The 27,836-nt window shown below is 51.1% G+C and overlaps 1 protein-coding gene across 1 annotated transcript in view; it reads right to left on the bottom strand.

Moving 5' to 3' along the window:
- Positions 1–27,836, bottom strand: part of ros1 (c-ros oncogene 1, receptor tyrosine kinase) — a 400,619-nt gene that overhangs the window by 187,213 nt on the left and 185,570 nt on the right. The window contains exon 41 of the mRNA XM_072513469.1: positions 22,214–22,417. Coding sequence (XP_072369570.1) covers positions 22,214–22,417 — 204 coding nt within the window. The remainder of the gene's footprint in view (positions 1–22,213; positions 22,418–27,836) is intronic.

Consider the following 27,836-nt stretch of genomic DNA (forward strand, 5'->3'; position numbering starts at 1 on the left):
GCAAACAATAATGGGGACAGAGGGCATCCCTGCCTTGTCCCTCTATGGAGCCGAAAATATGCAGATCCCCGTCCATTCGTGACCACGCTCGCCATCGGGGCCCTATACAACAGCTGCACCCATCTAACATACCCCTCTCCAAAACCAAATCTCCTCAACACCTCCCACAAATAATCCCACTCCACTCTATCAAATGCTTTCTCGGCATCCATCACCACTTCTATCTCCGTTTCCCCCTCTGGTGGGGCCATCATCATTACCCCTAACAGCCTCCGTATATTCGTGTTCAGCTGTCTCCCCTTCACAAACCCAGTTTGGTCCTCGTGGACCACCCCCGGGACACATTCCTCTATTCTCATTGCCATTACCTTGGCCAGGATCTTGGCATCTACATTTAGGAGGGAAATAGGTCTATAGGACCCGCATTGTAGCGGGTCCTTTTCCTTCTTTAAGAGAAGCGATATCGTTGCTTCAGACATAGTCGGGGGCAGTTGTCCCCTTTCCTTTGCCTCATTAAAGGTCCTCGTCAATACCGGGGCGAGCAAGTCCACATATTTTCTATAGAATTCGACTGGGAATCCATCCGGTCCCGGGGCCTTTCCCGCCTGCATGCTCCTAATTCCTTTCACCACTTCTTCTACCTCGATCTGTGCTCCCAGTCCCACCCTTTCCTGCTCTTCCACCTTGGGAAATTCCAGCCGATCCAAGAAGCCCATCATTCTCTCCCTCCCATCCGGGGGTTGAGCTCCATATAATTTTTTATAAAATGTCTTGAACACTCCATTCACTCTCTCCGCTCCCCGCTCCATCTCTCCTTCCTCATCCCTCACTCCCCCTATTTCCCTCGCTGCTCCCCTTTTCCTCAATTGGTGTGCCAGCAACCTGCTCGCCTTCTCCCCATATTCGTACTGTACACCCTGTGCCTTCCTCCATTGTGCCTCTGCAGTGCCCGTAGTCAGCAAGTCAAATTCTACATGTAGCCTTTGCCTTTCCCTGTACAGTCCCTCCTCCGGTGCTTCCGCATAATGTCTGTCCACCCTCAGAAGTTCTTGCAGCAACCGCTCCCGTTCCCTACTCTCCTGCTTTCCTTTATGTGCCCTTATTGATATCAGCTCCCCTCTAACCACTGCCTTCAGCGCCTCCCAGACCACTCCCGCCTGGACCTCCCCATTATCATTGAGTTCCAAGTACTTTTCAATGCACCCCCTCACCCTTAGACACACACCCTCATCTGCCATTTGTCCCATGTCCATTCTCCAGGGTGGGCGCCCTCCTGTTTCCTCCCCTATCTCCAAGTCTACCCAGTGTGGAGCGTGATCCGAAATGGCTATAGCCGTATACTCCGTTCCCCTCACCTTCGGGATCTACGCCCTTCCCAGCACAAAAAAGTCTATTCGCGAGTAGACTTTATGGACATTGGAGAAAAACGAGAACTCCTTACTCCTAGGTCGGCTAAATCTCCACGGGTCTACACCTCCCATCTGCTCCATAAAATCTTTAAGTACCTTGGCTGCTGCCAGCCTCCTTCCAGTCCTGGACTTCGACCTATCCAGCCCTGGTTCCAACACCGTATTAAAATCTCCCCCCATTATCAGCTTTCCCATCTCTAGGTCCGGAATGCGTCCTAGCATCCGCCTCATAAAATTGGCATCATCCCAGTTCGGGGCATATACGTTTACCAAAACCACCGTCTCCCCCTGTAGTTTGCCACTCACCATCACGTATCTGCCCCCGTTATCCGCCACTATAGTCTTTGCCTCGAACATTACCCGCTTCCCCACTAATATAGCCACCCCCGTTTTTCGCATCTAGCCCCGAATGGAACACCTGCCCCACCCATCCTTTGCGTAGCCTAACCTGGTCTATCAGTTTCAGGTGCGTTTCCTGTAACATAACCACATCTGCCTTAAGTTTCTTAAGGTGTGCGAGTACCCGTGCCCTCTTTATCGGCCCGTTCAGCCCTCTCACGTTCCACGTGATCAGCCGGGTTGGGGGGCTTCCTACCCCCCCCCTTGTCGATTAGCCATCCCCTTTTTCCAGCTACTCACCCGGTTCCCACGCAGCTGTATCTCCCCCAGGCGGTGCCCCCCCGCCCATCCCCTCCCATACCAGCTCCCCCCTCTCCCCAGCAGCAGCAACCCAGTAATTCCCCCCTCCCACCCCCCCCCCCGCTAGCGTAATTACTCCCCCCATGTTGCTCCCAGAAGTCAGCAAACTCTGGCCGACCTCGGCTTCCCCCCGTGACCTCGGCTCGCACCGTGCGACGCCCCCTCCTTCCTGCTTCTCTATTCCCGCCATGATTATCATAGCGCGGGAACCAAGCCCGCGCTTCTCCCTTGGCCCCGCCCCCAATGGCCAACGCCCCATCTCCTCCACCTCCCCTCCTCCCCCCATCACCACCTGTGGAAGAGAGAAAAGTTACCACATCGCAGGATTAGTACATAAAACTCCTCTTTCCCCCCTTTTTAAATCCCCTCTTCGCCCCCCACATTCGCCCCACCACTTTGTTCAGACGTTCTTTTTAATAACCCGCTCATTCCAGTTTTTCTTCCACAATAAAAGTCCACACTTCATCCGCCGTCTCAAAGTAGTGGTGCCTCCCTCGATATGTGACCCACAGTCTTGCCGGTTGCAGCATTCCAAATTTTATCTTTTTATGAAGCACCGCCTTGGCCCGATTAAAGCTCGCCCTCCTTCTCGCCACCTCCGCACTCCAGTCTTGATAAACGCGGATCACCGCGTTCTCCCATTTACTGCTCCGAGTTTTCTTTGCCCATCTAAGGACCATTTCTCTATCCTTAAAACGGAGGAATCTCACCACTATGGCTCTGGGAATTTCTCCTGCTCTCGGTCCTCGCGCCATCACTCGGTATGCTCCCTCCACCTCCAACGGACCCGCCGGGGCCTCCGCTCCCATTAACGAGTGCAGCATCGTGCTCACATATGCCCCGACGTCCGCTCCCTCCGCACCTTCAGGAAGACCAAGAATCCTCAGGTTGTTCCTCCTTGCGTTGTTCTCCAGTGCCTCCAACCTTTCCACACATCGTTTCTGATGTGCCTCATGCGTCTCCGTCTTCACCACCAGGCCCTGTATGTCGTCCTCATTCTCGGCTGCCTTTGCCTTCACGACCCGAAGCTCCCGCTCCTGGGTCTTTTGTTCCTCCTTTAGCCCTTCGATCGCCTGTAGTATCGGGGCCAACAGCTCTTTCTTCATTTCCTTTTTGAGCTCTTCCACACAGCATTTCAAGAACTCTTGTTGTTCAGGGCCCCATGTTAAACTGCCACCTTCCGACGCCATCTTGGTTTTTGCTTGCCTTCCTTGCCGCTGTTCTAAAGGATCCACTGCAATCCGGCCACTTTCTCCTCCTTTTTTCATCCGTATCCAGGGGGGATTCCCTTCTGGTTTACCGCACAGTGTTTTTTTTTTTTTAAATATGTTTTATTGAAACTTTTTTCCCAAACAACAATTTTTCCCCTCTTACAAAGCAAACGCAACAATAATACAGAAATTTTTAACAATACACAAGTAACAAAACCCGTTTATCTTTGACCTAAACTAAACTAAACCACCCCCCCCTCCCCCCCGGGTTGCTGCTGCTGGTCATCTGCCTTCCCTCTAACGTTCCCCTAGGTATTCGAGAAATGGCTGCCACCGCCTGGTGAACCCTTGAGCCGATCCTCTCAGGGCAAACTTTATCTGCTCCAGTTTAATGAACCCCGCCATATCATTTACCCAGGCCTCCAGTCTGGGGGGTTTCGCCTCCTTCCACATGAGTAGGATCCTGCGCCGGGCTACTAGGGACGCAAAGGCCACAACGTCGGCCTCTTTCGCCTCCTGCACTCCCGGCTCTTCCGCAACTCCAAATAGAGCTAACCCCCAGCCTGGTTTGACCCGGGCCTTCACCACCCGCGAAATCACTCCCGTCACTCCCTTCCAATACCCTTCCAGTGCCGGACACGCCCAAAACATATGTGCGTGGTTTGCCGGGCTCCCGCCACACCTCCCACATTTGTCCTCCACTCCAAAGAACCTGCTCAATCTTGCTCCCGTTATGTGTGCTCTATGTAGTACCTTAAATTGAATCAGGCTAAGCCTGGCGCATGAGGAAGAGGAATTTACCCTGCTTAGGGCATCAGCCCACATACCCTCCTCTATCTCCTCCCCTAGTTCTTCTTCCCACTTTCCTTTTAGTTCGCCCACCGACTCCTCCCCCTCTTCCCTCATCTCTCGGTAAATCTCTGACACCTTGCCCTCTCCGACCCACACCCCTGAAAGCACCCTGTCCTGAATCCCCTGTGTCGGGAGCAGCGGAAATTCCCTCACCTGTTGTCTAGTAAACGCCCTCACCTGCATATATCTCAAGAAATTTCCCCGGGGCAACTTATACTTTTCCTCCAATGCTCCCAAGCTCGCAAAAGTCCCATCTATAAATACATCTCCCACCCTCCTAATTCCCAACTGGTACCAGCTCTGAAATCCTCCATCCATTCTTCCTGGGGCGAACCTATGGTTGTTCCTGATTGGGGACCCCACCAGGGCTCCCCGCACCCCTCTCTGTCGCCTCCACTGTCCCCAGATATTCAATGTTGCCGCCACCACCGGGTTCGTGGTAAACTTTTTAGGTGAGATCGGTAGCGGCGCCGTCACCAGCGCCTCTAAACTCGTCCCTTTACAGGACTTTCTCTCCAGTCTTTTCCATGCCGCTCCCTCACCCTCCATCATCCATTTACGTATCATTGCCACATTGGCAGCCCAATAGTAATCGCCCAAGTTCGGTAGTGCCAATCCTCCTCTGTCCCTACTACGCTGAAGGAACCCCCTCCTTACTCTCAGAACTTTCCCTGCCCACACGAAGCTCGTGATGCTCCTGTCTATTTTATTAAAAAAGGTCTTGGTGATTAGTATAGGGAGACATTGAAATACAAATAAGAACCTCGGGAGGACCATCATCTTAATTGCTTGCACCCTGCCCGCCAGCGATAGAGGCTGCATGTCCCACCTCTTGAAGTCCTCCTCCATTTGTTCTACCAACCGTGTCAGATTAAGTCTGTGCAAGGTTCCCCAGCTCCTAGCGATCTGAATCCCCAGGTATCGGAAGTTTCTTTCCACTTTCCTTAGAGGCAAGCCTTCTATCTCTCTACTCTGGTCCCCTGGATGTATCACAAATAATTCACTCTTCCCCATGTTTAGCCTATACCCCGAGAAATCCCCGAACCCCCTCAAAATTCGCATAACCTCTATCATCCCCCCCGCTGGGTCCGACACGTATAACAATAGGTCATCCGCGTATAACGAGACTCGGTGTTCTTCTCCCCCTCTAATCACCCCTCTCCATTTCCTGGAGTCTCTCAACGCCATGGCCAGAGGTTCAATTGCCAACGCGAACAACAATGGAGACAGCGGGCATCCCTGTCTTGTTCCCCTATATAGTCGGAAATACTCCGATCTATGTCGACCTGTAACTACGCTTGCCGTTGGAGCCCCATAAAGAAGTCTAACCCAGCTAATAAACCCGTTCCCAAACCCAAACCTCCTTAACACTTCCCATAAATACTCCCACTCCACCCTATCAAATGCCTTCTCTGCGTCCATTGCCGCCACTATCTCTGCCTCCCCCTCCACTGGGGGCATCATTATCACCCCTAATAGTCGTCGCACGTTAACATTCAGTTGTCTCCCTTTTACGAACCCTGTCTGGTCTTCGTGCACCACCCCTGGGACACAGTCCTCTATCCTCGATGCCAGTACCTTTGCCAACAATTTGGCGTCCACGTTCAATAATGAAATGGGTCTATAGGACCCGCACTGCAACGGATCTTTATCCCTCTTCAAAATTAACGATATCGTCGCCTCCGACATCGTCGGGGGTAGAGTCCCCCCTTTCCTGGCCTCACTGAACGTCCTCACCATCAACGGGGCCAACAAGTCCACATATTTTCTGTAATACTCCACCGGGAACCCGTCTGGTCCTGGGGCCTTCCCTGCTTGCATGCTTCCCAGTCCCTTAATAACCTCGTCCACCCCAATCGGTGCCCCCAGGCCTACCACCCCCCGCTCCTCCACTTTCGGGAACCTCAATTGGTCCAGGAACTGCCGCATCCCCTCCTCTCCCTCTGGGGGTTGAGACCTATACAGTTCCTCATAGAAGGTCTTGAACACCTCATTTATCTTTCCTGCCCTTCGCACCGTGTCTCCCCTTTCGTCTCTAATTCCTCCTATCTCCCTCGCTGCTGCCCTCTTTCGCAATTGATGAGCCAACAGGCGACTAGCCTTTTCCCCATATTCATACCTCCTCCCCTGTGCCTTCCTCCACAGTACCTACGCCTTTCTGGTGGTCAGAAGGTCAAATTCCGTCTGGAGTCGCCTCCTCTCCCTGTACAATTCCTCCTCCGGGGTCTCTGCAAATTCCCTATCCACCCTTAAAATCTCCCCCCGTAATCTTTCCCTTTCCTTTCCTGTTTTCCTTTTGTGGGCCCCAATGGAGATCAGCTCTCCTCTGACCACCGCTTTTAGTGCTTCCCATACCACTCCCACAGGGACCTCGCTGTCGTCATTGACCTCCAGGTATCTCTCAATACACCCCCGCACTCTTGCACAGACTCCCTCATCCGCCATCAGTCCCACATCTAATCGCCAGAGTGTTCTCTGCTCCCTTTCCTCTCCTAATTCCAGGTCCACCCAATGTGGGGCATGATCCGAAACCGCTATGGCTGAGTACTCAGCTTCTTCCACCCTAGAGATCAACGACCTTCCCAAAACAAAAAAATCTATCCGGGAGTACACTTTATGGACATGGGAGAAGAAGGAAAACTCCCTAGCCCTAGGTCTAAGAAATCGCCATGGATCCACTCCCCCCATTTGGTCCATAAACCCCTTAAGTACCTTGGCCGCTGCCGGCCTTCTTCCGGTCCTTGAGCTGGATCTATCTAGCCCCGGGTCCAGCACCGTATTAAAGTCCCCTCCTAAAATCAAGTTTCCTACCTCCAGGTCCGGTATACGCCCCAGCATCCGTCTCATAAATCCCGCATCGTCCCAGTTTGGGGCATACACATTAACCAACACGACCTCCATTCCCTCCAGCCTCCCACTCACCATTACATATCTACCCCCGCTATCTGCTACGATGTTCTTTGCTTCAAATGCTACCCGTTTCCCCACCAAAATGGCCACCCCTCTATTCTTTGCGTCCAGTCCTGAGTGGAACACCTGTCCCACCCATCCTTTCCTTAGCCTAACTTGGTCCGCCACCTTTAGGTGCGTCTCTTGGAGCATAACCACGTCTGCCCTTAGTCCTTTCAAATGCGCGAGCACTCGGGCCCTTTTTATCGGTCCGTTCAGGCCTCTCACGTTCCACGTGATCAGCCTCACTAGGGGGCTACCTGCCTCCCTCCCGTGTCGACTAGCCATTACCTTCTCTAGGCCAGTCCATTATCCCGCCTCCGCGCTCCCGCTCGCTCTCCCAGCGTCGCACACCATCCCCGCCCACCCAGTCTTTAGCCATTTCCTTTTGGATTTCCGCAGCAGCAACCCAGTTGTCCCCCCACCCCCTCCCCCTCCCCGCTAGATCTCTTTCTAGCATGATTGCTCCCCCCATATTACTTCCGTAAGTCAGCTGACTTCAACTGACCCCGGCTACTCCTGCTCACTCCTCGACACCCCCCCCGTGTGGGGAACTCCCATCCGCCTTGCGCCTGTCTTCCCGCCTTATTCTTTCTGGCGCGGGAACATCCCTTTACCTGACCCGCCTCTTATGGCGCAGTTCCCTTTCCCCTCCCACTCCCCTTCCCCATTCTCCAACTATGTCCCGTCTTTCCCCCCTCACCGGCGCCCACATTTCCCCAATGTCTCCCCCCTTCCCAATTTACTTCTCAATTAACTTCAACCATAACATTAACAATAACATTTCCTGCAGCATCAGTCCCTCAGTTCCGATCCAATTTCTCTTCTTTGATGAAGGTCCATGCTTCCTCCGCCGTCTCGAAATAATGGTGTCTCTCCTGATACGTGACCCATAGCCTTGCCGGCTGCAGCATCCCGAACTTCACCTTCCTTTTATGCAACACCTCTTTGGCTCGGTTGAAGCTCGCCCTCCTTCTCGCCACCTCCGCACTCCAATCCTGGTATACCCGTACCACTGCATTCTCCCATCTGCTACTCCGCACCTTTTTAGCCCATCTCAGGACCTCTTCTCTATCCTTAAGACGGTAAAATCGCACGATTATCGCCCTGGGTGGTTCTCCCGCTTTTGGTCTTCTCGCCGGAATCCGATTTGCCCACTCCACCTCCAAGGGGCCCGTAGGGGCCTCAGCACCCATCAGTGAGCTCAGCATCGTACTTGCGTACGCTCCACAGTCCACTCCTTCCACACCCTCAGGGAGACCCAGTATCCGAAGGTTCTTCCTTCACGTTCCATTTTCTAGGGCTTCGATCCTTTCAGTACACTTTTTATGAAGTGCCTCGTGCGTCTGTGTCTTAACCGCCAGGCCCAGGATCTCGTCCTCAATATCTGTCACCTTCTGCTCCACCACGCGGAGCTCTGTCTCCTGGGTCTTTAATGTCTCCTTGAGCCCCTCAATTGCCTGTAGCAACGGGGTCATTACCTCCTTCTTCAGCAGCTCCACGCACCTTCTCACAATTTCATCCTGCTCAGGCCCCCATGTCGCCTGCGCTTTCTCCGCCGCCATCTTGTACTTCTCTCTTTCTGACCCTTTGGTCGACGATTCCTCGCGCTGCAGCCGCCGGTTTTTTCCTCCTTCGTTTGGGGGGGACTCCCTTCTCACACACCCCACACCGGGTTGCGTCGTCGAAAAATTCTCCGTTGGGGCTCTTAAAAGAGCCCGAAGGTCCGTCGGAGCTGGAGCCGCCGAAGCGTGCGGCTAACTAGGCATCACCGCAACCGGAAGTCCCTTCAGTGGCCTTGATGAGGTCTTTTCACAGTTGTTCCCTCTGCTGCTAGAATTCACCTTTGATACAGGCCCTCAGGTCAGCTTGCAGCTTTAAGCTTGCCCTTCCCCCGCCTGCATGCTGGAAGAGGCCCTGTTTATCCTGCAGTTGCAGCCAAATCTTTTACTGTTTCTGACGTGTCTGGCAACGCAGAGACATACCCTTCCTGGGGGACACTGTCGGGGGAATATTGCAGCCTTCTTCCCACACCGGGAAATGTCAAACAAATGCCGTGGGGGCCCTGTAAAAGAGCCCAAAAGTCCGTTCCAAGCAGGAGCTGCCGAATATGCGACCTAGCTCTGCATAGCCGCACCCGGAAGTGGCACAGTGTTTTTAGCCGTCAAAATTGCCGTTGGGGCTCCTATCAAGAGCCCAAAAGTCCGTTTCACCGGGAGCTGCCGAAACGTGCGACTCAGCTGGTCATCGCCGCACCCGGAAGTCCATAGAATCCCTTTTAACGCTGAAATCCAGGGCGGTGCCTGTTTGACGCAGGTTTTGTATGCTCCGCCCCCTCTGAAACGGTGTCATCGCGGCACGCAGTGCGCACCGCATGCCGTTGGGATAGCCTCAGTGTATCACCTGAAGGCCCTCCCCTGATGCTCCGCCCCCGATGGGCTGAGTTCCCAATGGCGTGGTTCACTTTTGGTCTCAGCCATGCGGGAACCCGGGGTGGCAGCTGCGGACTGTGTCCAGCACCGCCACAGTCGGATGAGCTGGAGAGTGGCCTGGGGGTGGCTAGGGTGGCGCTATTTGGCAGGTCGGGTCCACACACGTACGGTGTCATGTTTTACGGCGCGACCACTGCAGGTTGTCGTCGTGCGCATGTGCGGCCACGGACCCAGCCATTGTGCGGCCATTTATTTCATGGCGGCTGGGGGATTTACACGCCATGGCTGCTAGCCCCTTACCGGTCACAGGACCGGTAAGGGGGCGCCGCCAATTTTTTCCACGTAAAATGCCACAGATCCTCCACACTTAGCCTCAGAAACGGAGAATCTGGCCCCATGTTCTCCTGCCGGAGATGAATTGCACCAGTTTTACGATCCCCTGCAGTCGTAAAATGGGATGCAATTCAGTGTTCCACACCATGCAATTGGGCTACCATCTTAAGCAATATCAGCTCAATCCTGCCCTTGGTTTTTCAAACACAGGCTGATATTGCATTAGAGATGTCCCGCCGCCGGCCACCAACCCGGCCCCCACACCGCAAATCAGCCCCGACCCGACCCCCACAGCATAGCAGCTCCTCCGCCCACTCCTGGATTTCCTGGGTGCTCCCACCCCCAAGTTGTGGAGAGAACCAATCCGCTCCTGGGGCACCCATGTAATAAGGGGACACCCCCAGGGACCCCTGTAATATGGGGAAACGTTCCAGGGACCACTGAAATAGGTGGATTCCCCCCAGGGACCACTGTAATAGGGGGATCTCCACAGGTACCCCTGTAATAGAAGGACCTCCCACAAAATCCCCCTGCCTAAAGGACCCCCCTCCACAACATTTCCCCCCCCCCCCCCCACACACACACACACAGACCCCCTTTCCCCACACCCAGAAAAGGGACCCCTGTCTGGAAGCTAAAGAGCAGTCCAGACAGAGGCAAGGGAAGCATTATATCTGTAACACTTACCTTGCAGCTCCTCATATCCATTCCTCGAAGGAGTGCAGCTGTGTCTGCATCTGGTTCCCACAGATCTAACTATCTGGAGTCATTCATAGCTTTCGAGTAGTGGTCTGTGATTCACAGCTTCTAAAAACCAACTTGTTCCAGTCATATCCCTTCACGCTTCAGTGGCCTAAGTGGTGAAACCCCAATGTTTGTGAACATTGACCACATCAAAGAGAGGTAAGTGTAGTGCAATTGGAGTCGATTGGAATGCACTTACATCTCTTTGATGTGGTCAATGTGCACAAACATCGTGGTTTCACCACTTACGCCACTGAAGCGTGATGGGATATGAATGTGTGTGTATGCGTGGTCTGTGGAGGGAGATCCTTTAGGAAGGGAGTCTCTGTGGAGGTCTCCCTATTACATGGATACCCAAGAGGGTCCCCTATTACAGGGTGCCCTGGGGAGGGTTCCCCTTATACGGGATCCCTGGGGGTGTCCCCCTATTAAAGGGGCCTTGTAGGTGGGGCATAGTGGGGTCTGCTAGCGTGGGGGGGGTCTGCTAGAGGAGGCGTGAGAAAGCAGTGCATTGTTGGGGGAGGATGGTGACCCATGGATGGGCTCAGATGGGCTCAGCAACCGTGGCCCTGGTGTGGTGGGCCTCGGTCCACCAAAACAGGTTCACGATTGTTGAGACCACAAGTGATCTGGCCCCACCTGATTCCTGGCCGCGGGGATCAGAAAATCACAGGAGGCCGGAGCATAGGACGCTGGTCCCGCTAAATAAATGCAAATGGGTCATTAAGACTCATTTGCATTTGTTCACATCCCCCCCGCTGGCGCGCATCATGGACCTCGTTCAGGCCGGCAGCAGGGGCAAGGTCGGAGTATCGTCGTCGGCGCCGATCCCGATTTTTTCCCGATGCCCAATTCTCAGTCTCATCGGGGAATGCATTCCACGCATCCCAGGATAGAGAATCCCACCCCAAGTGTTCCCCGCAATCCTCTCATCACCAGCCCTTGTCCCCCCCAAACCCCACTGCCTCAGAGATCCTCAAGCCCCAAGGTCAGAGAGCAGCCTCACCATGAGGTCATGGCAGCTCAGCATTAACCTGTATTTGCTGCTGTATCAAATAGTTCCCATATTTTGTGAGGGCAAGACTACAACTGAGGAGGAAAGGAACAGAAAGAATGAATTAACTCTGGTGTTATCTTTAGGAACAAATATTGCACTCTTGTTTGGTGACATGCAGTTTGGATTCCAGTCCAATTGTGCTCATGAATTGGGCCGTTACTGTTTTGATCTTTACATTTACAAACTAAAAATTGTCGACCATAATGATACGCTTTCATTCATTTAAAACCCACACCTCACCGTGCAGCGTTGGAGTAAACAAAACACATACATAAAGGCAAATTTGGGGCATTTAAAGGCAGGCCGTGATCTTTAATTTAGTTCGGGTTAATGTACCTGACATATTTCATTGTCTTTCTATACAAGGAGGCACTGAACGTACTTTTCTTGTACAATTTAGATTTAATTTTTTGGTCACTTTCTTTAATGATTTAATTATCCCCACTTTAGGTAATCCTTCCTGTGTACCATAACTAGATCTAGGATAGTAGACAGCTGGCCTGTTGCTATTTGATCCAGCTGGTGGATGGTTTTACAGTAGCCATTTGATTGTTTCCCTTCTCCCAATCTCTATCTGCTTCCTATGAGCCAGGAATCTTAACCCAGTCCCCAGTGGGCAAACTCAGACATAGAAGTCAAAAGGTGGAAACGAACCTGAACACGGAACTCTCAATTTTGTATCTTTTCCTTCCCCTGTGCACTGCCGTTTCTACACTGTTTAGTGCAAACGGGCTCAAGGTGACCTGCTCCACAAACTGGTCACATTACTACTCTTTCAGCACCTTGAGGCAATTGGGTTAGATCAACCTCAATTGCCTTTTTCCTCAGCACAGTTTCTCAGCAGGATTGGTCCAATTTTGTTAGTATGATAGAGTGGCAGTAATTTTAATGGTCACAACATTTTACTTGTCACAAAGGTTTGAATTCCCATGGTAATTGATATTTATCCTTGGTTTTCAACCCTCTTTTGTTTCATATCCACACAGACAAATTTCCACCCACTGCCATCAGTCCATAATGAGTAATTTTCCCCCCCTATGACCAGATCCAATATATAATTGGAATGTGCTGGCGACATTTCTAATGGAGGAAAAATTACATCCTAATCTCAGAAACCCAGGTGAGGTATTCACCTGTAGCTACTGACACGGATTAGGTAATATTTTGTTCAGTGGTAGGGTACACGATTTTAAACTATGGTCCCGAATTAGATTTTTTTTTTTTTTTTTTTATAAATGGTAAACCTGGAAAGAATGATTCAAAATGTTAAAACAATCTCATTACCCCAGTAACTGAAAAGGGAAGAACATAATTCAGGAAATCCTTGGTTCGGGCCTGGAAGAGCGGCAATATTGACATTGTCCCTGCCCATGGTATCAAGAGAGGAGGCCCAAATCAACGTCAGATTTGGGTTTGACTTAAATTATATCAGTGGGCTGCAGGTGCCAAACAGGACTAGAAACCACCATCCAAGTCAGAGCTTTGACAAAGAGCCACCGAGACTCAAAACGTCAGCTCCCTTCTCTTTCCACAGATGCTGTCAGACGTGCTGCGATTGTCCAGCATTTTCTGTTTTCGTTTCAGGTTCCAGAACCTGCAGTCATTTACTTTTATCCAAGTCAGACTAATGGTTCCGCAGCACCACCCACAGGAATATGGTGGTAATGCAATCATGTAGAAAATACGTCTATTAAATATTTTGGCAAACTGCAATGATGATAAATGTATATCGTTTTTCCAAAATGTATGTGAACGGTCAAGAAAACAAGGAGCCTACAGCTATTAAATAGAACAATTGGTGGCATTTTCCGACCATTCCCGCTGCTGGAATCTTCCAGTCCTGCTAAAGTTGACCACCACCACCAGGCTCCCCAGCCGCGGGATGGGTGAGCCATGCAAATGGCCATCGACTTTGGTGGGAACAAATCCTGCTGGTAATATGTGATAAATGACAATATTTTTTCATCCAAAAGTAAATTAACAATGGATACAAAATTACAAGTTAAGTATTGTCTGGGATGTAATTCAGATTGATTATATTTTATTCTAGTTATACTAGGAGTACATGGCTGCCAAAATTATTTCTCCGCATTCCACTGAAACATTTTTTGAAGACTGTATTGAATGGTAATGGCTATAAACATGTAATTGGTTGAGCATCAGCAAGGTTCAGTTGGTCACAGTTTAGTCAGAAATTTGTGGGTTTACATTTCACTTCAGGGCTACAATCTACACTGACACCTTACTACATCGCCGAAACAATGCTCCGTTGGTGGAGGTGCTGTTCTTTAAATTAAACTTCTTCCCGATTCAATCAATGGCTTTGCACCTCCGACATCATCGGGAAATCCCATGAAGGTGTTTGACAGCCAGTGAAGTGCTTAATGAAGTGTAGTCACTGTGGCAATGGATGAAATGTTACAACCAGTCTGCACAAAGCAAGATTCCACAAACTGCACAGGAGGCAACAATCAAGAACTCTGCTCTGGGGTTTCTACCCGATGACACCAGTTTGTTTTTTGGCGCAATTCACCTAAAGTTGATGCGATATTGTGTTGCTTTTACAAACACTGCACTAGAGGGCAGTGCACGGTAGCACAAGTGGATAGCACTGTGGCTTCACAGCGCCAGGGTCCCAGGTTCGATTCCCGGCTTGGGTCACTGTCTGTGCGGAGTCTGCACGTTCTCCCCGTGTCTGCGTGGATTTCCCCCGGGTGCACCGGTTTCCTCCCACAGTCCAAAGACGTGCAGGTTAGGTGGATTGGCCATGCTAAATTGCCCTTAGCGACCAAAAAGGGGAGGAGGGGTTATTGGGTTACGGGGATAGGGTGGAAGCGAGGGCTTAAGTGGGTCGGTGCAGACTAGATGGGCCGAATGGCCTCCTTCTGCACTGTCGGTTCTATGTTCTAGAGGCAGGTTCACCAACTCTTAACCTCTCGGGGTGAAATAATCAGCATTGAGAGCTCCCGCTAAATATGCTTGGAGGCTTTACAAATTAAGTTGGATCTTTTGGGAGTAAGAATTGGCACATTTAAAAGGTTTTTGAATGAATTCTTTAAAATGTACTAAGGAACTGACTACAGATCTCAATTGAACCAGAAAATAGTTTGTATATTTTCTTGTCATTTTCATTCATTTAAGATTGGGCGACTTAGTTAGCAGATTGACACATTGGGCGCGATTCTCCCAAAAGGGAACAAAGTCCCCTAGCGAGTGTATTTAGCCACCGTGTTTTCCTGCACTCGCAGTGCTGAGAAACACATGGCTATTCAACGTGACTCGTAATGAGTGTGGTAAATCGCTGTGTTCCTATATTAAGGGGTGTACGGTAGAACCTGCACGACAGGTTCACCTGGGCCCCTGCAAGCTCCGCCCTGGAGCCGGGTTATAAATATGCGTGGCCTTCAGCTCGCAGCCATTTCGTCAGCTGCTGTAGGAGGCCACACTTCAGATACTAATAAAGCCTCAGTTTGAATTCAACTTCGTCTCCAGCCAAGTTGATCGTGCCTCAATTTATTAGTATCTGATTCCGAAGATGGACCTCCGGATTAAACCAGATCGACTGCAGCTGTATCCACACGCAAGCGACGCCAGAAAGGACTTTCAGCACTGGCTAGCTTGTTTTGAAGCGTATATCAACGCGGCGCCGACCCCTGTTCCAGAGGCTCAGAAGATTCAAATCTTGTACTCCAGACTCAACTCCAAAGTTCCCGCTGATCCACGATGCGCCCAATTACACTGACGCTATGACTCGACTCAAAGAGAGTTATGAGCAGAAGACGAACACGCTCTTCGTCAGACATGCGCTCGCAACGCGTACTCAACTACCTGGTGAGTCAATCGAGGACTTCTGGAGGGCCCTGATCCCACTAGTTCGGGACTGTGACTGCCAGGATGTTACAACTAAGGAGCACTCAGGTCTCCTTATGAGGGACGCTTTTGTAACTGGGATTGGGTCCGATGTTATCAGGCAGCGGCTCCTAGAAGGGGCCACGCGCGACCTCGCAGAGACTAAAACACTAGCGCATTCCACGACGGTCGCCCTGCGCAATGTACAGTCCTACGCCCCCAACCGCGCGGCCCACTCCTCCTACGATTCATGAGCCCCACAGGCCGCCGCCCCAACGGGGGCGCTACACACCCAGTATGCCTGCGCTACGCGCCAGCCAGTGATCTCCGGGGGGCCCCGATGTTATTTTTGCGGCCAACAAAGTCACCCCCGCCAACGCTGGCCGGCCCGCGCTGCCCTTTGTAAGGCCTGCGGGAAGAAGGGCCACTACGGGAGAGCCTTCTCCCGCGGATGGATATGGCTGGCACGAGGGGACATAACTTTAAACTGAGGGGTAATAGATATAGGACAGAGGTCAGAGGTAGGTTCTTTACGCAAAGAGTAGTGAGGCCGTGGAATGCCCTACCTGCTACAGTAGTGAACTCGCCAACATTGAGGGCATTTAAAAGTTTATTGGATAAACATATGGATGATAATGGCATAGTGTAGGTTGGATGGCTTTTGTTTCGGTGCAACATCGTGGGCCGAAGGGCCTGTACTGCGTTGTATTGTTCTATGTTCTATGTTCTATGTACGCAGCGGTGTGCCAGCACCCCCCCCCGGTCACGGACAATGGGCGCCGCTATCCTCCCCAGGCCATGTGCGAGCAATGGGTGCCGTCATCTTCTCCCCCGCACAACACGTGTGTTTCATGGGCGCTGCCATTTTGTGACCCCCAGGAACCCCGGGTGCCGCCATCTTGTCCACCCCGCAGCACACGGAGACCAACAGCGTATCAGGACCCCGACGCGGCCGCCGCCTCACCACCCGACGATCAACCACGACTCGCATCCATGGTAATCGACCAGTCCAGACCACACACTGACCAACGCATCCACCAGCATGAACGTCAACGGCCACGTGACCTCCTGCCTACTGGACTCCGGGAGCCCCGAGAGCATTGTACATCCAAATACGGTAAAGTGCTGCTCCCTTAAGGTACACCCTACCAATCAAAGTATCTCCCTGGCCTCCGGATCCCATCGCGTAGCGATCCGGGGGTACTGCACGGTCACGCTCACAGTCCAAGGCGTAGAGTTCTGCGGTTTTCACCTCTACGTCCTCCCTAACCTCTGCGCTGCACTTATCCTTGGCCTGGATTTTCAGTCCAACCTCCAGAGCCTGACCCTTAAATTCAGCGGACCCTTACCACCCCTCACTGTGTGCGGCCTCGCGACCCTAAAGGTCGATCCTCCTTCCCTCTTTGCCAATCTAACTCCAGATTGCAAACCCGTCGCAACCAGGAGCAGACGGTACAGCACCCAGGATAATGCCTTCATCAGGTCCGAGGTCCAGCGGTTGCTTCAGGAGGGAGTCATCGAGGCCAGCAACAGCCCCTGGAGAGCTCAAGTGGTAGTGGTTAAGACTGGGGAGAAAAATCGAATGGTCATGGACTACAGCCAGACCATCAACAGGTACACGCAGCTTGACGCATACCCCCTCCCACGCATATCTGACATGGTTAACCAGATTGCACAGTACCGGGGCTTCTCAACGGTAGACCTGAAATCCGCTTACCACCAGCTCCCAATCCGTAAATCGGACCGGCCATACACCGCCTTCGAGGCAGACGGCCGGCTATATCACTTCCTTAGGGTCCCCTTCGGCGTCTCCAAAATTTACCAAAATTCACTAGACTCTGGGGTGGTCCCGGCGGATTGGAAATTAGCAAACGTGACACCACTGTTTAAAAAAGGAGGTAGGCATAAAGCGGGTAATAATAGGCCAGTGAGCTTAACTTCGGTAGTAGGGAAGATGCTGGAATCTATTATCAAGGAAGAAATAGCGAGGCATCTGGATGGAAATTGTCCCATTGGACAGACGCAGCATGGGTTCATAAAGGGCAGGTCGTGCCTAACTAATTTAGTGGAATTTTTCGAGGACATTACCAGTGCGGTAGATAACGGGGAGCCAATGGACGTGGTATATCTGGATTTCCAGAAAGCCTTTGACAAGGTGCCACACAAAAGGTTGCTGCATAAGATAAAGATGCATGGCATTAAGGGGAAAGTAGTAGCATGGATAGAGGATTGGTTAATTAATAGAAAGCAAAGAGTGGGGATTAATGGGTGTTTCTCTGGTTGGCAATCAGTAGCTAGTGGTGTCCCTCAGGGATCAGTGTTGGGCCCACAACTGTTCACAATTTACATAGATGATTTGGAGTTGGGGACCAAGGGCCATGTGTCCAAGTTTGCAGACGACACTAAGATAAGTGGTAAAGCAAAAAGTGCAGAGGATACTGGAAGTCTGCAGAGGGATTTGGATAGGCTAAGTGAATGGGCTAGGGTCTGGCAGATGGAATACAATGTTGACAAATGTGAGGTTATCCATTTTGGTAGGAATAACAGCAAAAGGGATTATTATTTAAATGATAAAATATTAAAACATGCTGCTGTGCAGAGAGATCTGGGTGTGCTAGTGCATGAGTCGCAAAAAGTTGGTTTTCAGGTGCAACAGGTGACTAAGAAGGCAAATGGAATTTTGTCCTTCATTGCTAGAGGGATGGAGTTTAAGACTAGGGAGGTTCTGCTACAATTGTATAAGGTGTTAGTGAGGCCACACCTGGAGTATTGTGTTCAGTTTTGGTCTCCTTACTTGAGAAAGGACGTACTGGCACTGGAGGGTGTGCGGAGGAGATTCACTAGGTTAATCCCAGAGCTGAAGGGGTTGGATTACGAGGAGAGGTTGAGTAGACTGGGACTGTACTCGTTGGAATTTAGAAGGATGAGGGGGGATCTTATAGAAACATATAAGATTATGAAGGGAATAGATATGATAGATGTGGGCAGGTTGTTTCCACTGGCGGGTGAAAGCAGAACTAGGGGGCATAGCCTCAAAATAAGGGGAAGTAGATTTAGGACTGAGTTTAGGAGGAACTTCTTCACCCAAAGGGTTGTGAATCTATGGAATTCCTTGCCCAGTGAAGCAGTAGAGGCTCCTTCATTAAATGTTTTTAAGATAAAGATAGATAGTTTTTTGAAGAATAAAGGGATTAAGGGTTATGGTGTTCGGGCCGGAAAGTGGAGCTGAGTCCACAAAAGGACAGCCATGATCTCATTGAATGGTGGAGCAGGCTCGAGGGGCCAGATGGCCTACTCCTGCTCCTAGTTCTTATGTTCTTATGTCACCAATGGGGTTTCGGTCTTCCAAAGGGAGATAGACCGAATGGTCGACCGGTAGGGCTTGCGGGCCACGTTTCCGTACCTAGACAATGTGACCATCTGCGGCCATGATCAGCAGGACCACGACGCCAACCTCGCTATATTTGTCCACACAGCCACTCTCCTCAACCTCACGTATAACATCCTCGGCTACGTGGTCCAGAACGGAGTTCTGGGTCTTGATTCCGACCGCATGCGCCTCCTCATGGAGCTTCCCCTCCTCCGTTGCCCCAAGGCCCTCAAACACTGCCTGGGGTTCTTCTCGTATTACGCTCAGTGGGTCCCTAACTATGCGGACAAGGCCCCCCCACTCATACAGTCCACTCAATTCCCCCTGACGGCAGAGGCCCAACAGGCCTTCGCCCGGATCAGAGCTGATATTGCCAAAGCTGGAATACACGCTGTAGACTAAACACTTCCTTTCCAAGTAGAAAGCGACGCATCGGACATCGCCCTTGCCGCCACCCTCAACCAGGCAGGCAGGCACATGGCATTCTTTTCCCGCACCCTCCATGCCTCCGAAACTCGGCACTCATCCGTCGAAAAGGAGGCCCAGGCTATCGTTGAGGCTGTGCGACATTGGAGGCATTACCTGGCCGGCAGGAGATTCACTCTCCTCACTGACCAACGGTAGGTAGCCTTCATGTTCAACACACAGCGGAGCAAGATCAAAAATGACAAAATCTTGCGGTGGAGAATCGAGCTCTCCACCTATAACTACGAGATTAAGTATCGCCCTGGCAAACTCAACGAGCCCCCAGACGCCCTATCCCGAGGTACATGTGCCAGCGCACAGGTAGACCGACTCCGGAACTTGCACGACAGCCTTTGTCACCCAGGGGTCAATCGGTTGTACCACTTCATTAAGGCACAAAATTTGCCCTTCTCCGTCGAGGAAGTAAGGACGATCACCAAGGACTGCCAGGTCTGTGCGGAATGCAAACCGCACTACTACCGGCCGGACCGCGCGCACCTGGTGAAGACCTCCCGCCCCTTTGAACGCCTCAGCGTGGATTTCAAAGGCCTCCTCCGACCGACACACGTATTTCCTCAGTGTGATCGATGAATATCCCCGTTTTCCCTTCACCATCCCATTCCCCGACATGACGTCTGCCACCGTCATTAAAGCCCTTAATTCTATCTTCACTCTGTTCGGCTCCCCGCCTACATCCACAGTGACAGGGGATCCTCATTCATGAGTGATGAGCTATGCCAGTTCCTGCTCAGCAGGGGTATCACCTCCAGCAGAACGACGAGCTACAACCCCTGGGGAAACGGACAGGTAGAAAGGGAGAATAGGACGGTATGGAGGGCCGTTCAGCTGGCCCTACGGTCCAGAAATCTCCCGGCCTCCCACTGGCACGAGGTCCTCCCTGATGCACTACATTCCATTCGCTCATTACTCTGCACTGCTACTGACAGTACACCGCATGAATGTCTTTTTGCCTTCCCCAGGAAGTCCACATCCGGGGTATCACTCACAACTTGGCTCACAGCTCCGGGAACCGTACTTCTCCATAAACATGTGCGGCTCCACAAGGCGGACCCATTGGTGGAAAGGGTGCACCTGCTCCACGCAAACCCACAGTACGCCTACGTGGCGTTCCCCGACGGCTGCCAGGATGCCGTCTCCCTCAGGGACCTGGAACCAGCAGGTTCTGCCCCCACACCACCCCCATCGCCATCCTACCTTCCCCCGCCGCCCCCATCAGCCCCCCTAGGACTGTCTGTCCTCCCCCTGCCCACCCCTGTTGAAGAAGAGGATTTCGGCACGCTCCCGGAGTCAACTTCGACCATGACAGCACCAACATCGCCGGCTCCACTTCGTCGATCCCAGAGGACGATCAAGGCGCCGGACCGGCTGAACCTCTAACCGGTCCACCGGATGACCAGAGACATTTTTTTTTCACTGTTCTGTAAATATTAAAGATTGCGAATTGTATATAGTTATCCACCACCCCCACCAGACTCAATTTTAACAGGGGGTGAATGTGGTAAACACTGTGTTCCTATATTAAGGGTTGTACGGTAGAACCTGCACTACAGGTTCACCTGGGCCCCTGCATGCTAGCTCCGCCCAGGAGCCGGGTTATAAATATGCGTGGCCTTCAGCTCGCAGCCATTTCGTCAGCTGCTGTAGGAGGCCACACATCAGATACTAATAAAGCCTCAGTTTGAATTCAACTTTGACTCCAGCCAATGAGTAAGGGGCCTGAACAAGGATTACGCAGCCGAGGTCTCTGAGGCGAAGGGGTTGAATCCCAAAGCCTCAGGTACCATGAGTATCTGCACATTAGAGTGAGGCTTACTAATATGCAGATTTGCCCAAATGTGATCCTGCCCATTGTGGGCGGGATTCACATTGCAACATCTTGTGTGATCGCGTTGAATCTCGCGACGCGTTGCGAGCCAGTTACATCCCGGGAGCAGGGTCTCCCGGCTTTCAACAGCCACACTGCGCTGTCACGAGCTGCTTTTCGGGCGCAGCGTGGCCGTTGAATTGCGCCCTATGATGAAAATCCTTTTACATTTTGTAACATGAAAAACATTTTTAGCTGAATGAAAGTGTTTTCACCCAACTACCACAATTAAATGTGTTGATGAACAATTTTAAAGCAATTTTATTTAAAAGATTACACTTTAAAACGGTGGTGCATAGCAGATTTTATGTTCAGAAATAGGAAAGAGAGTTTGAATGGTACCTTGTGGTCAGGGGGAGAAACACCTCAAATAAGGGGCCTGATCAGGGATCGCGCGACCGAGGTCTCGGAGGCGAAGGGGTTGAACCCAAAGGCTCAGGTACCTTGGGAGTCCGCACATTGGAGTGAGGCTTACTGCATATAATCACCGATTGTGTCCAAAGAGGAAATTCTACCCCACTGCTATTCTAGATCAATTGGTGAAAAAAATAAACGTTGGCCAGAACAACAGGCAAAACACCCCACCAAAACACTGAATGTCAGCTTAAGATGTTTGTGTTCAAGTCATTGACTTGGGACTTAAACCCACAAACGTCCAAATCGCAGACCACCACAGAGCCACAATGTGGAAGAGCTAAACTGAGTTTGGATCTGTCTGTTCCGATGTTATTCAGGTGGTTGGTAGTAAAGGTCCAACAAGCTCCAATTTGGACAGTCTTCCTTCAAACACCACCAAAAAAAATAAGATCCACTGGTCATTTTTCTCACTGCTGTTTGTAAGATCCTCCATAATGATGCTCATGATCTATCACCGTTTTCCAAGCATGGATGAATCTGACAGATATGATCAGGCACAATAAACACTTTACAATTCAATTAACATGAGCTATTTACTCACCAGACATCAGACTGATTCGTGAACAACCCATCAATTAAGCTCTCAGGTGCCATCCACCTAACAGGAAGCAAACCCTCTCCTTCCTTTCTATAATAATCATTGTTGTAGATGTCTCTTGCAAGACCAAAGTCTCCTATTTTCACGTTGCGGTTTGCGGAGTTGTAATTCTTTGTGGAGACTAAGCAGTTTCTAGCAGCCAGATCCCTAAAATAAATAAAGGTGCACTTGTACTACTACAGCAGTTACATAAAGACCATGGTCTGCTAAAATGCGATCAGCACATCAATATTTCCTAAAACGTGAATGTTTTGTTTTGGTCAGCACGCAGCATTGTGGTTAGCACAATTGCTTCACAGCTCCAGGATCCCAGGTTCGATTTCTGGCTTGGGTCACTGTCTGTGTGGAGTCTGCACGTTCTCCCCGTGTGTGCGTGGGTTTCCTCCGGGTGCTCCGGTTTCCTCCCACAGTCCAAAGATGTGCAGGTTAGGTGGATTGGCCAAGCTAAATTGCCCTTAGTGTCCAAAATTGCCCTTAGTGTTGGGTGGGGTTACTGGGTTATGGGGATAGGGTGGAAGTGTGGACCTTGGGTAGGGTGCTCTTTCCAAGAGCCGGTGCAGACTCGATGGGCCGAATGGCCTCCTTCTGCTCTGTAAATTCTATGATTCTATAAACGTGCACTATAAACGTTCCCGTACCAGCCTCCCCGAACAGGCGCCGGAATGTGGCGACTAGGGGCTTTTCATAGTAACTTCATTGAAGCCTACTTGTGACAATAAGTGATTTTCATTTTCATTTTCACTGTCTGTCAATGAGCCACAAATGGTCCTGTCAAACATCACAGCCGGAATTCTCTGACCGCTGGGATCCCCTGTTCCCACCGGCAGCCCCCCCCCCGCCCCCCCGGCCCACGGGTTTCCCAGAAGCATGGGGTGGCTTCAATGGGAAATCACTGTGACAAGCGGTGGGAGTGGAGAACCCCGGCACCAACAAAACGGGCGCGCCGCCAAGTAACACGCAGCTGCGGAAACCAGAGAATCCAACCCCACATCTGGAGAACCAATGCTGGCAAAACCTCGCAAGACCTCCAAAGGGAAGTTAGTAGTTCATCATAAACAAGAAAGGCAGCAGAAAGCAAAATATGAAAATAACTTATTTTCGGTACAGAAGAATGACGGTAGGTGGATCAGAATCAGGAATGGGGCATTAAGTTCAGAGTCATGATTTGGGGACACTGCCCCATTCCTACCTGGTGAGGGTGATGAGAATTGACCCCACAGTATTTTAATTACTTTCTATTTCTTTATAAACTATAGTTAATTTCAGAAAAGCTCTGGTAGCTCATCAGCAAAGGTAGTTTTATAACATTAACAAAATAATATACTGGAGTCTCCAGCCCTCTTGGAATGTACAATCTGCACAATTACTGCAACCAGAATATGAGTACCATTTATCTTCTGATCATGCTTCCTCGGAATAGCAACTCTACAGGAAATGAGTCACAAGCTTGACTGACTGTGTTGTCTCTTTCACCTGCAATTCTTGCAGCCTAATTGCCAGAGGCAGCTGCAAATCATTTGGCTATGGACAGTGATTCTTTCCATTTCCAAATGATGATCCATCGGTTCAAACAAATTGAAATGAAAATGAAATGAAAATCGCTTATTGTCGCAAGTCGGCTTTAATGAAGTTACTGTGAAAAGCCCCTAGTCGCCACATTCCGGCGCCTGTTTGGGGAGGCTGGTACGGGAATTGAACCGTGCTGCTGGCCTGCCTTGGTCTGCTTTAAAAGCTAGCGATTTAGCCCAGTGAGCTAAACCAGCCCCTATTACTACAAAGCTTGAAAATTGTGGGAATGCTACAAATAATAGTGAAGCAGATACAACATTAGAATTGGGTGAAAGGAACAACGTTTAGATGCAACTCATTTTGTTAGTGCTGAAAGGCTCATTGGATCTCACTCCTCTTCATAATAAACTAGAATCCCAACTCCCCACTCCTAATATTATAAATGAGAAATGAAATTAAGGTGGTGTTGCTGAATAGTCATTAGAATTATTGTATCAATTACAAATGTGAAGTCTGGATATTTGAACCTTTTGCGTCATGGGGCCAGTAGCATCGTGGTTACATTACTGGACTAGTAATCCGGAGGCCTGGTTTTATGATCCAGAGATGAGGGGCGAAATTCTCCGGTATCGGCGCGATGTCCGCCGACCGGCGCCATAAACGGCGCAAATCAGTCCGGCATCGCGCCGCCCCAAAGGTGCGGAATCCTCCGCATCTTGGGGGGCCGAGCCCTCAGCTGGAGGGGCTAGGCCCGCGCCGGACTGATTTCCACCCCGCCAGCTGGCGGAAAAGGCCTTTGGTGCCCCGCCAGCTGGTGCGGAAATGACATTGCCGGCGGCGCATGCGCGGGAGCGTTAGCGGCCGCTCACGGCATCCCCACGCATGCGCTGTGGAGCAAGTCTCTTCCACCTCCGCCATGGTGGAGACCGTGGCGAAGGCGGAAGGAAAAGAGTGCCCCCACGGCACAGGCCCGCCGGCGGATCGGTGGGCCCCGATCGCGGGCCAGGCCACCGTGGGGGCACCCCCCGGGGCCAGATCGCTCGCCCCCCCCCCCCCCCCCAGAGCCCGCCCGCGCCGCCTTGTCCCGCCGGTAAGAGATGTGGTTTAATCCACGCCGGCGGGACAGGCATTCTAGCAGCAGGACTTCGGCCGGAGAATCGCGGGGGGGGGGGCGCCAACCGGCGCGGCGTGATTCCCGCCCCTGCCGAATCTCCGGTGCCAGAGAATTTGGCAACCGGCGGGGGCGGGATTCACGCCAGCCCCCGGTGATTCTCCGACCCGGCGGGGGGTCGGAGAATCTCGCCCGAAATCTTACCACAGCAGCTGGGAAATTTAAATTCAACCTGGAATAAAAAGCCAGCGTCACTGACCATGAAACTTGTCCGATTGCAGTAAAATCCCAACTGTTTCAATGTTCTTTAGGGAAGGAAGCCGCCTGGCTTTGCCACATCTGGCAGATACGTGACTTACAGACCCACTGGTTAACTCTTAACAACCCTCAGAAATGGCCAACCAAACCACTCAATTATACTCAAGGTGACAGCCAGCTCATTTGCGCCTTATGAAGGACAATTAGGGACAATTAGGGATGGCCAATAAATGCTCCTCCTACCAGGGACGACCACATGCCATTAAAGATTTTTTTTAATTATAAATCGTTAGATCACCTTTGATAATCAGTTCCTTTTTTTTTAATTTTTACATTTAAGGGACAATTTAGCGTGACCAATCCAGCTACACTGCACATCTTTGGGTTGTGGGGATGAGACTCATGCAGACACCGGGGAGAATGTGCAAACTCCACGCGGACAGTGACCCAGGACCAGGATTGAACCTGGGTCCTTACCGCATGATGGAGCAGTGCTAACCACTGTGCCACCGTGCCGCCCATGGTACCTTGGAATTCTTGCGCACTTTCGGTCATTGGAATATATATTAATCATGCAGCTTATGTAGACATGAACAACTTAAATAAGGATGGCGTTGCAGCTATTTGTGTGTCTAGAATAGTATCCCATGGACTATAACTATCTTCCGCGGAGAAGGGAGGATTTTCGGCTCTTCATTTGTTCCCTTGGTTGATGACCGTAAAGTTAAGGCATCTACTTCCCAACCTACTGACCAATGGAAATGGGCGTTCATTACTTACCCGATTAATACCTTTCCCAATTTTGCACACGTCCAGCACCATTCCTCTTAACCTTCACTGATCTCACAAAAGGAAACCCAGTCCGAAATTTTCAGATGGGTTTGGTGACAGGGGCAAAAAATCCCACGAGAGTCAAAAATCAAGTTTTATGTCGGCGGGAAGTTTTGTTGCGATTGTCCCCGCCCCTTGCCAGTGTCAAAGCGGGAATCCCGACACTCAACATCGGGAACCCCATTGTAATAAATTTGAATATAAATGTCAGGCCTTTCTACGCCTCACAATTCCTCCATTCGATTATCCATTCATGTTGACATTAGGGAATGCCAATATGAATCGTGACTGGCTTTCCATGATGTACATCTGGTGGGGCTTCCCGTCGGAGGAGCTCAGGTGAGTGCATCTTTTATAACCCCCACGAGATCCACAGGTATGACCCGATTAATCACCCCATGAGCGTTGTGGAGTACGAGCTCCCCCACTGAGGGGCGGAGGCCCATCAGCAGGATCGTTAACTATGCTAATTAAAAGCCAGCCAGGCAGGAGCTGAGCTGCAGAGTAGTCCCAGCTGAGACTGGGGCTGTTACTTGTATCCACTTTACTTTGGTAACAAACCATTCGTTTTGACTTTGCTTTCCAAGCCCCTCTGTGACAAGTAAATTGGCGATGAAGATAAAGCGGAAGTACAGTCGACGCTACTAACCAGTTGGAACACACTCACCTCTCTTCACAAAAGGATAAGGTTTGCACCATTTTGAAAATGCCACTCTGTGGCAGACTCTATACATTCGATGCGGGTTCAGAGGACTGAGCTCAATATGTGCAGCGTATGACCTTTTTTTTTTTTTTAAGGCAAACGTTATTGTTGAGGATGATCACCAGACATAATTCTTCTGGCCTCCTGTGGGGCCCCCACTTTCAGCGTCATAAAGAGCCTAAAGTCTCCCATGGCCCCAGAATCCAAGACATTTGAAGAGCTAGTGGTGCTCGTGGCAAAACACTACGACACCAAACCGTCAGTTACTGTACAGAGGTAATGATTCAATACTGCCGAGAAGACCCCAGGGAAGTCCGTTACCGAGTTTTTGGCGTCTTTGTGCAAATTGGCAGAGTTTTGCTGAGAGGGCAAAGTCAGATTTCAGATTGAAAACTGATGTTGCACAGACCAGCTTCTGTTCAGATATCGAGCTTCGAGAAAAAAAAATGAATGAGCCATCACTCTGGCAGGGGGGGGGGGGGGGGGGGGGGGGGGGGCTGATAGAGTCGGGAAGGTGGATGACTCCCCAATCATCACTGCAGGCTAATGGCCCTCAGCCCCCGTCACAGTGGTATTGGGGGCTCTCCCCCGCCCCCGACAATCCTCACTAAAATTCCCACCCCCATATTCATCACCAACATTTCACCCCCCCCACCCCCCAATATTTATCGCTGGCATTCCACACCACACACTCTTCGCGCCTCCCCCTCAGTGTTCACTCCCCACCACACCACACATAAATGCCCCCCCATACCACGAGGCTCACACTAGTGCCTGGCCCTGGCACTACCCCTGGCACAGGTTTGCATTGCCAGATTGGCACTGCAAGGTTAGCACTGTGCCAACATATGCCAGGGGACAGTACAGGGCATATCCCTCTATCATCTGGGGGATATATTTACCTCTGGTCCCCACAGGGATCTCCACGACATCTCATCTGTCGTGAACCTTGCCGACGTGTGTCACATCGGCTAGGTATGATTATTTAGTGAGGGGGAGGGAGATCAGGTGGCAGTGGGCCTGCTAATAACATGGAAATTGATGCAAAACTATTAAAAGAGGCTCACGCCCTTTGTGACATCACTAGCGAGAGGCCGGGAAAGTAGGAAAAGGCGATCTCTCCGATGAGAATTGCGTTTCCCAGTTCTCGTGGA

The sequence above is a fragment of the Scyliorhinus torazame genome, chromosome 8 (assembly GCF_047496885.1).
Source record: "Scyliorhinus torazame isolate Kashiwa2021f chromosome 8, sScyTor2.1, whole genome shotgun sequence".
In the NCBI taxonomy this organism is placed as follows: Eukaryota; Metazoa; Chordata; class Chondrichthyes; order Carcharhiniformes; family Scyliorhinidae; genus Scyliorhinus; species Scyliorhinus torazame.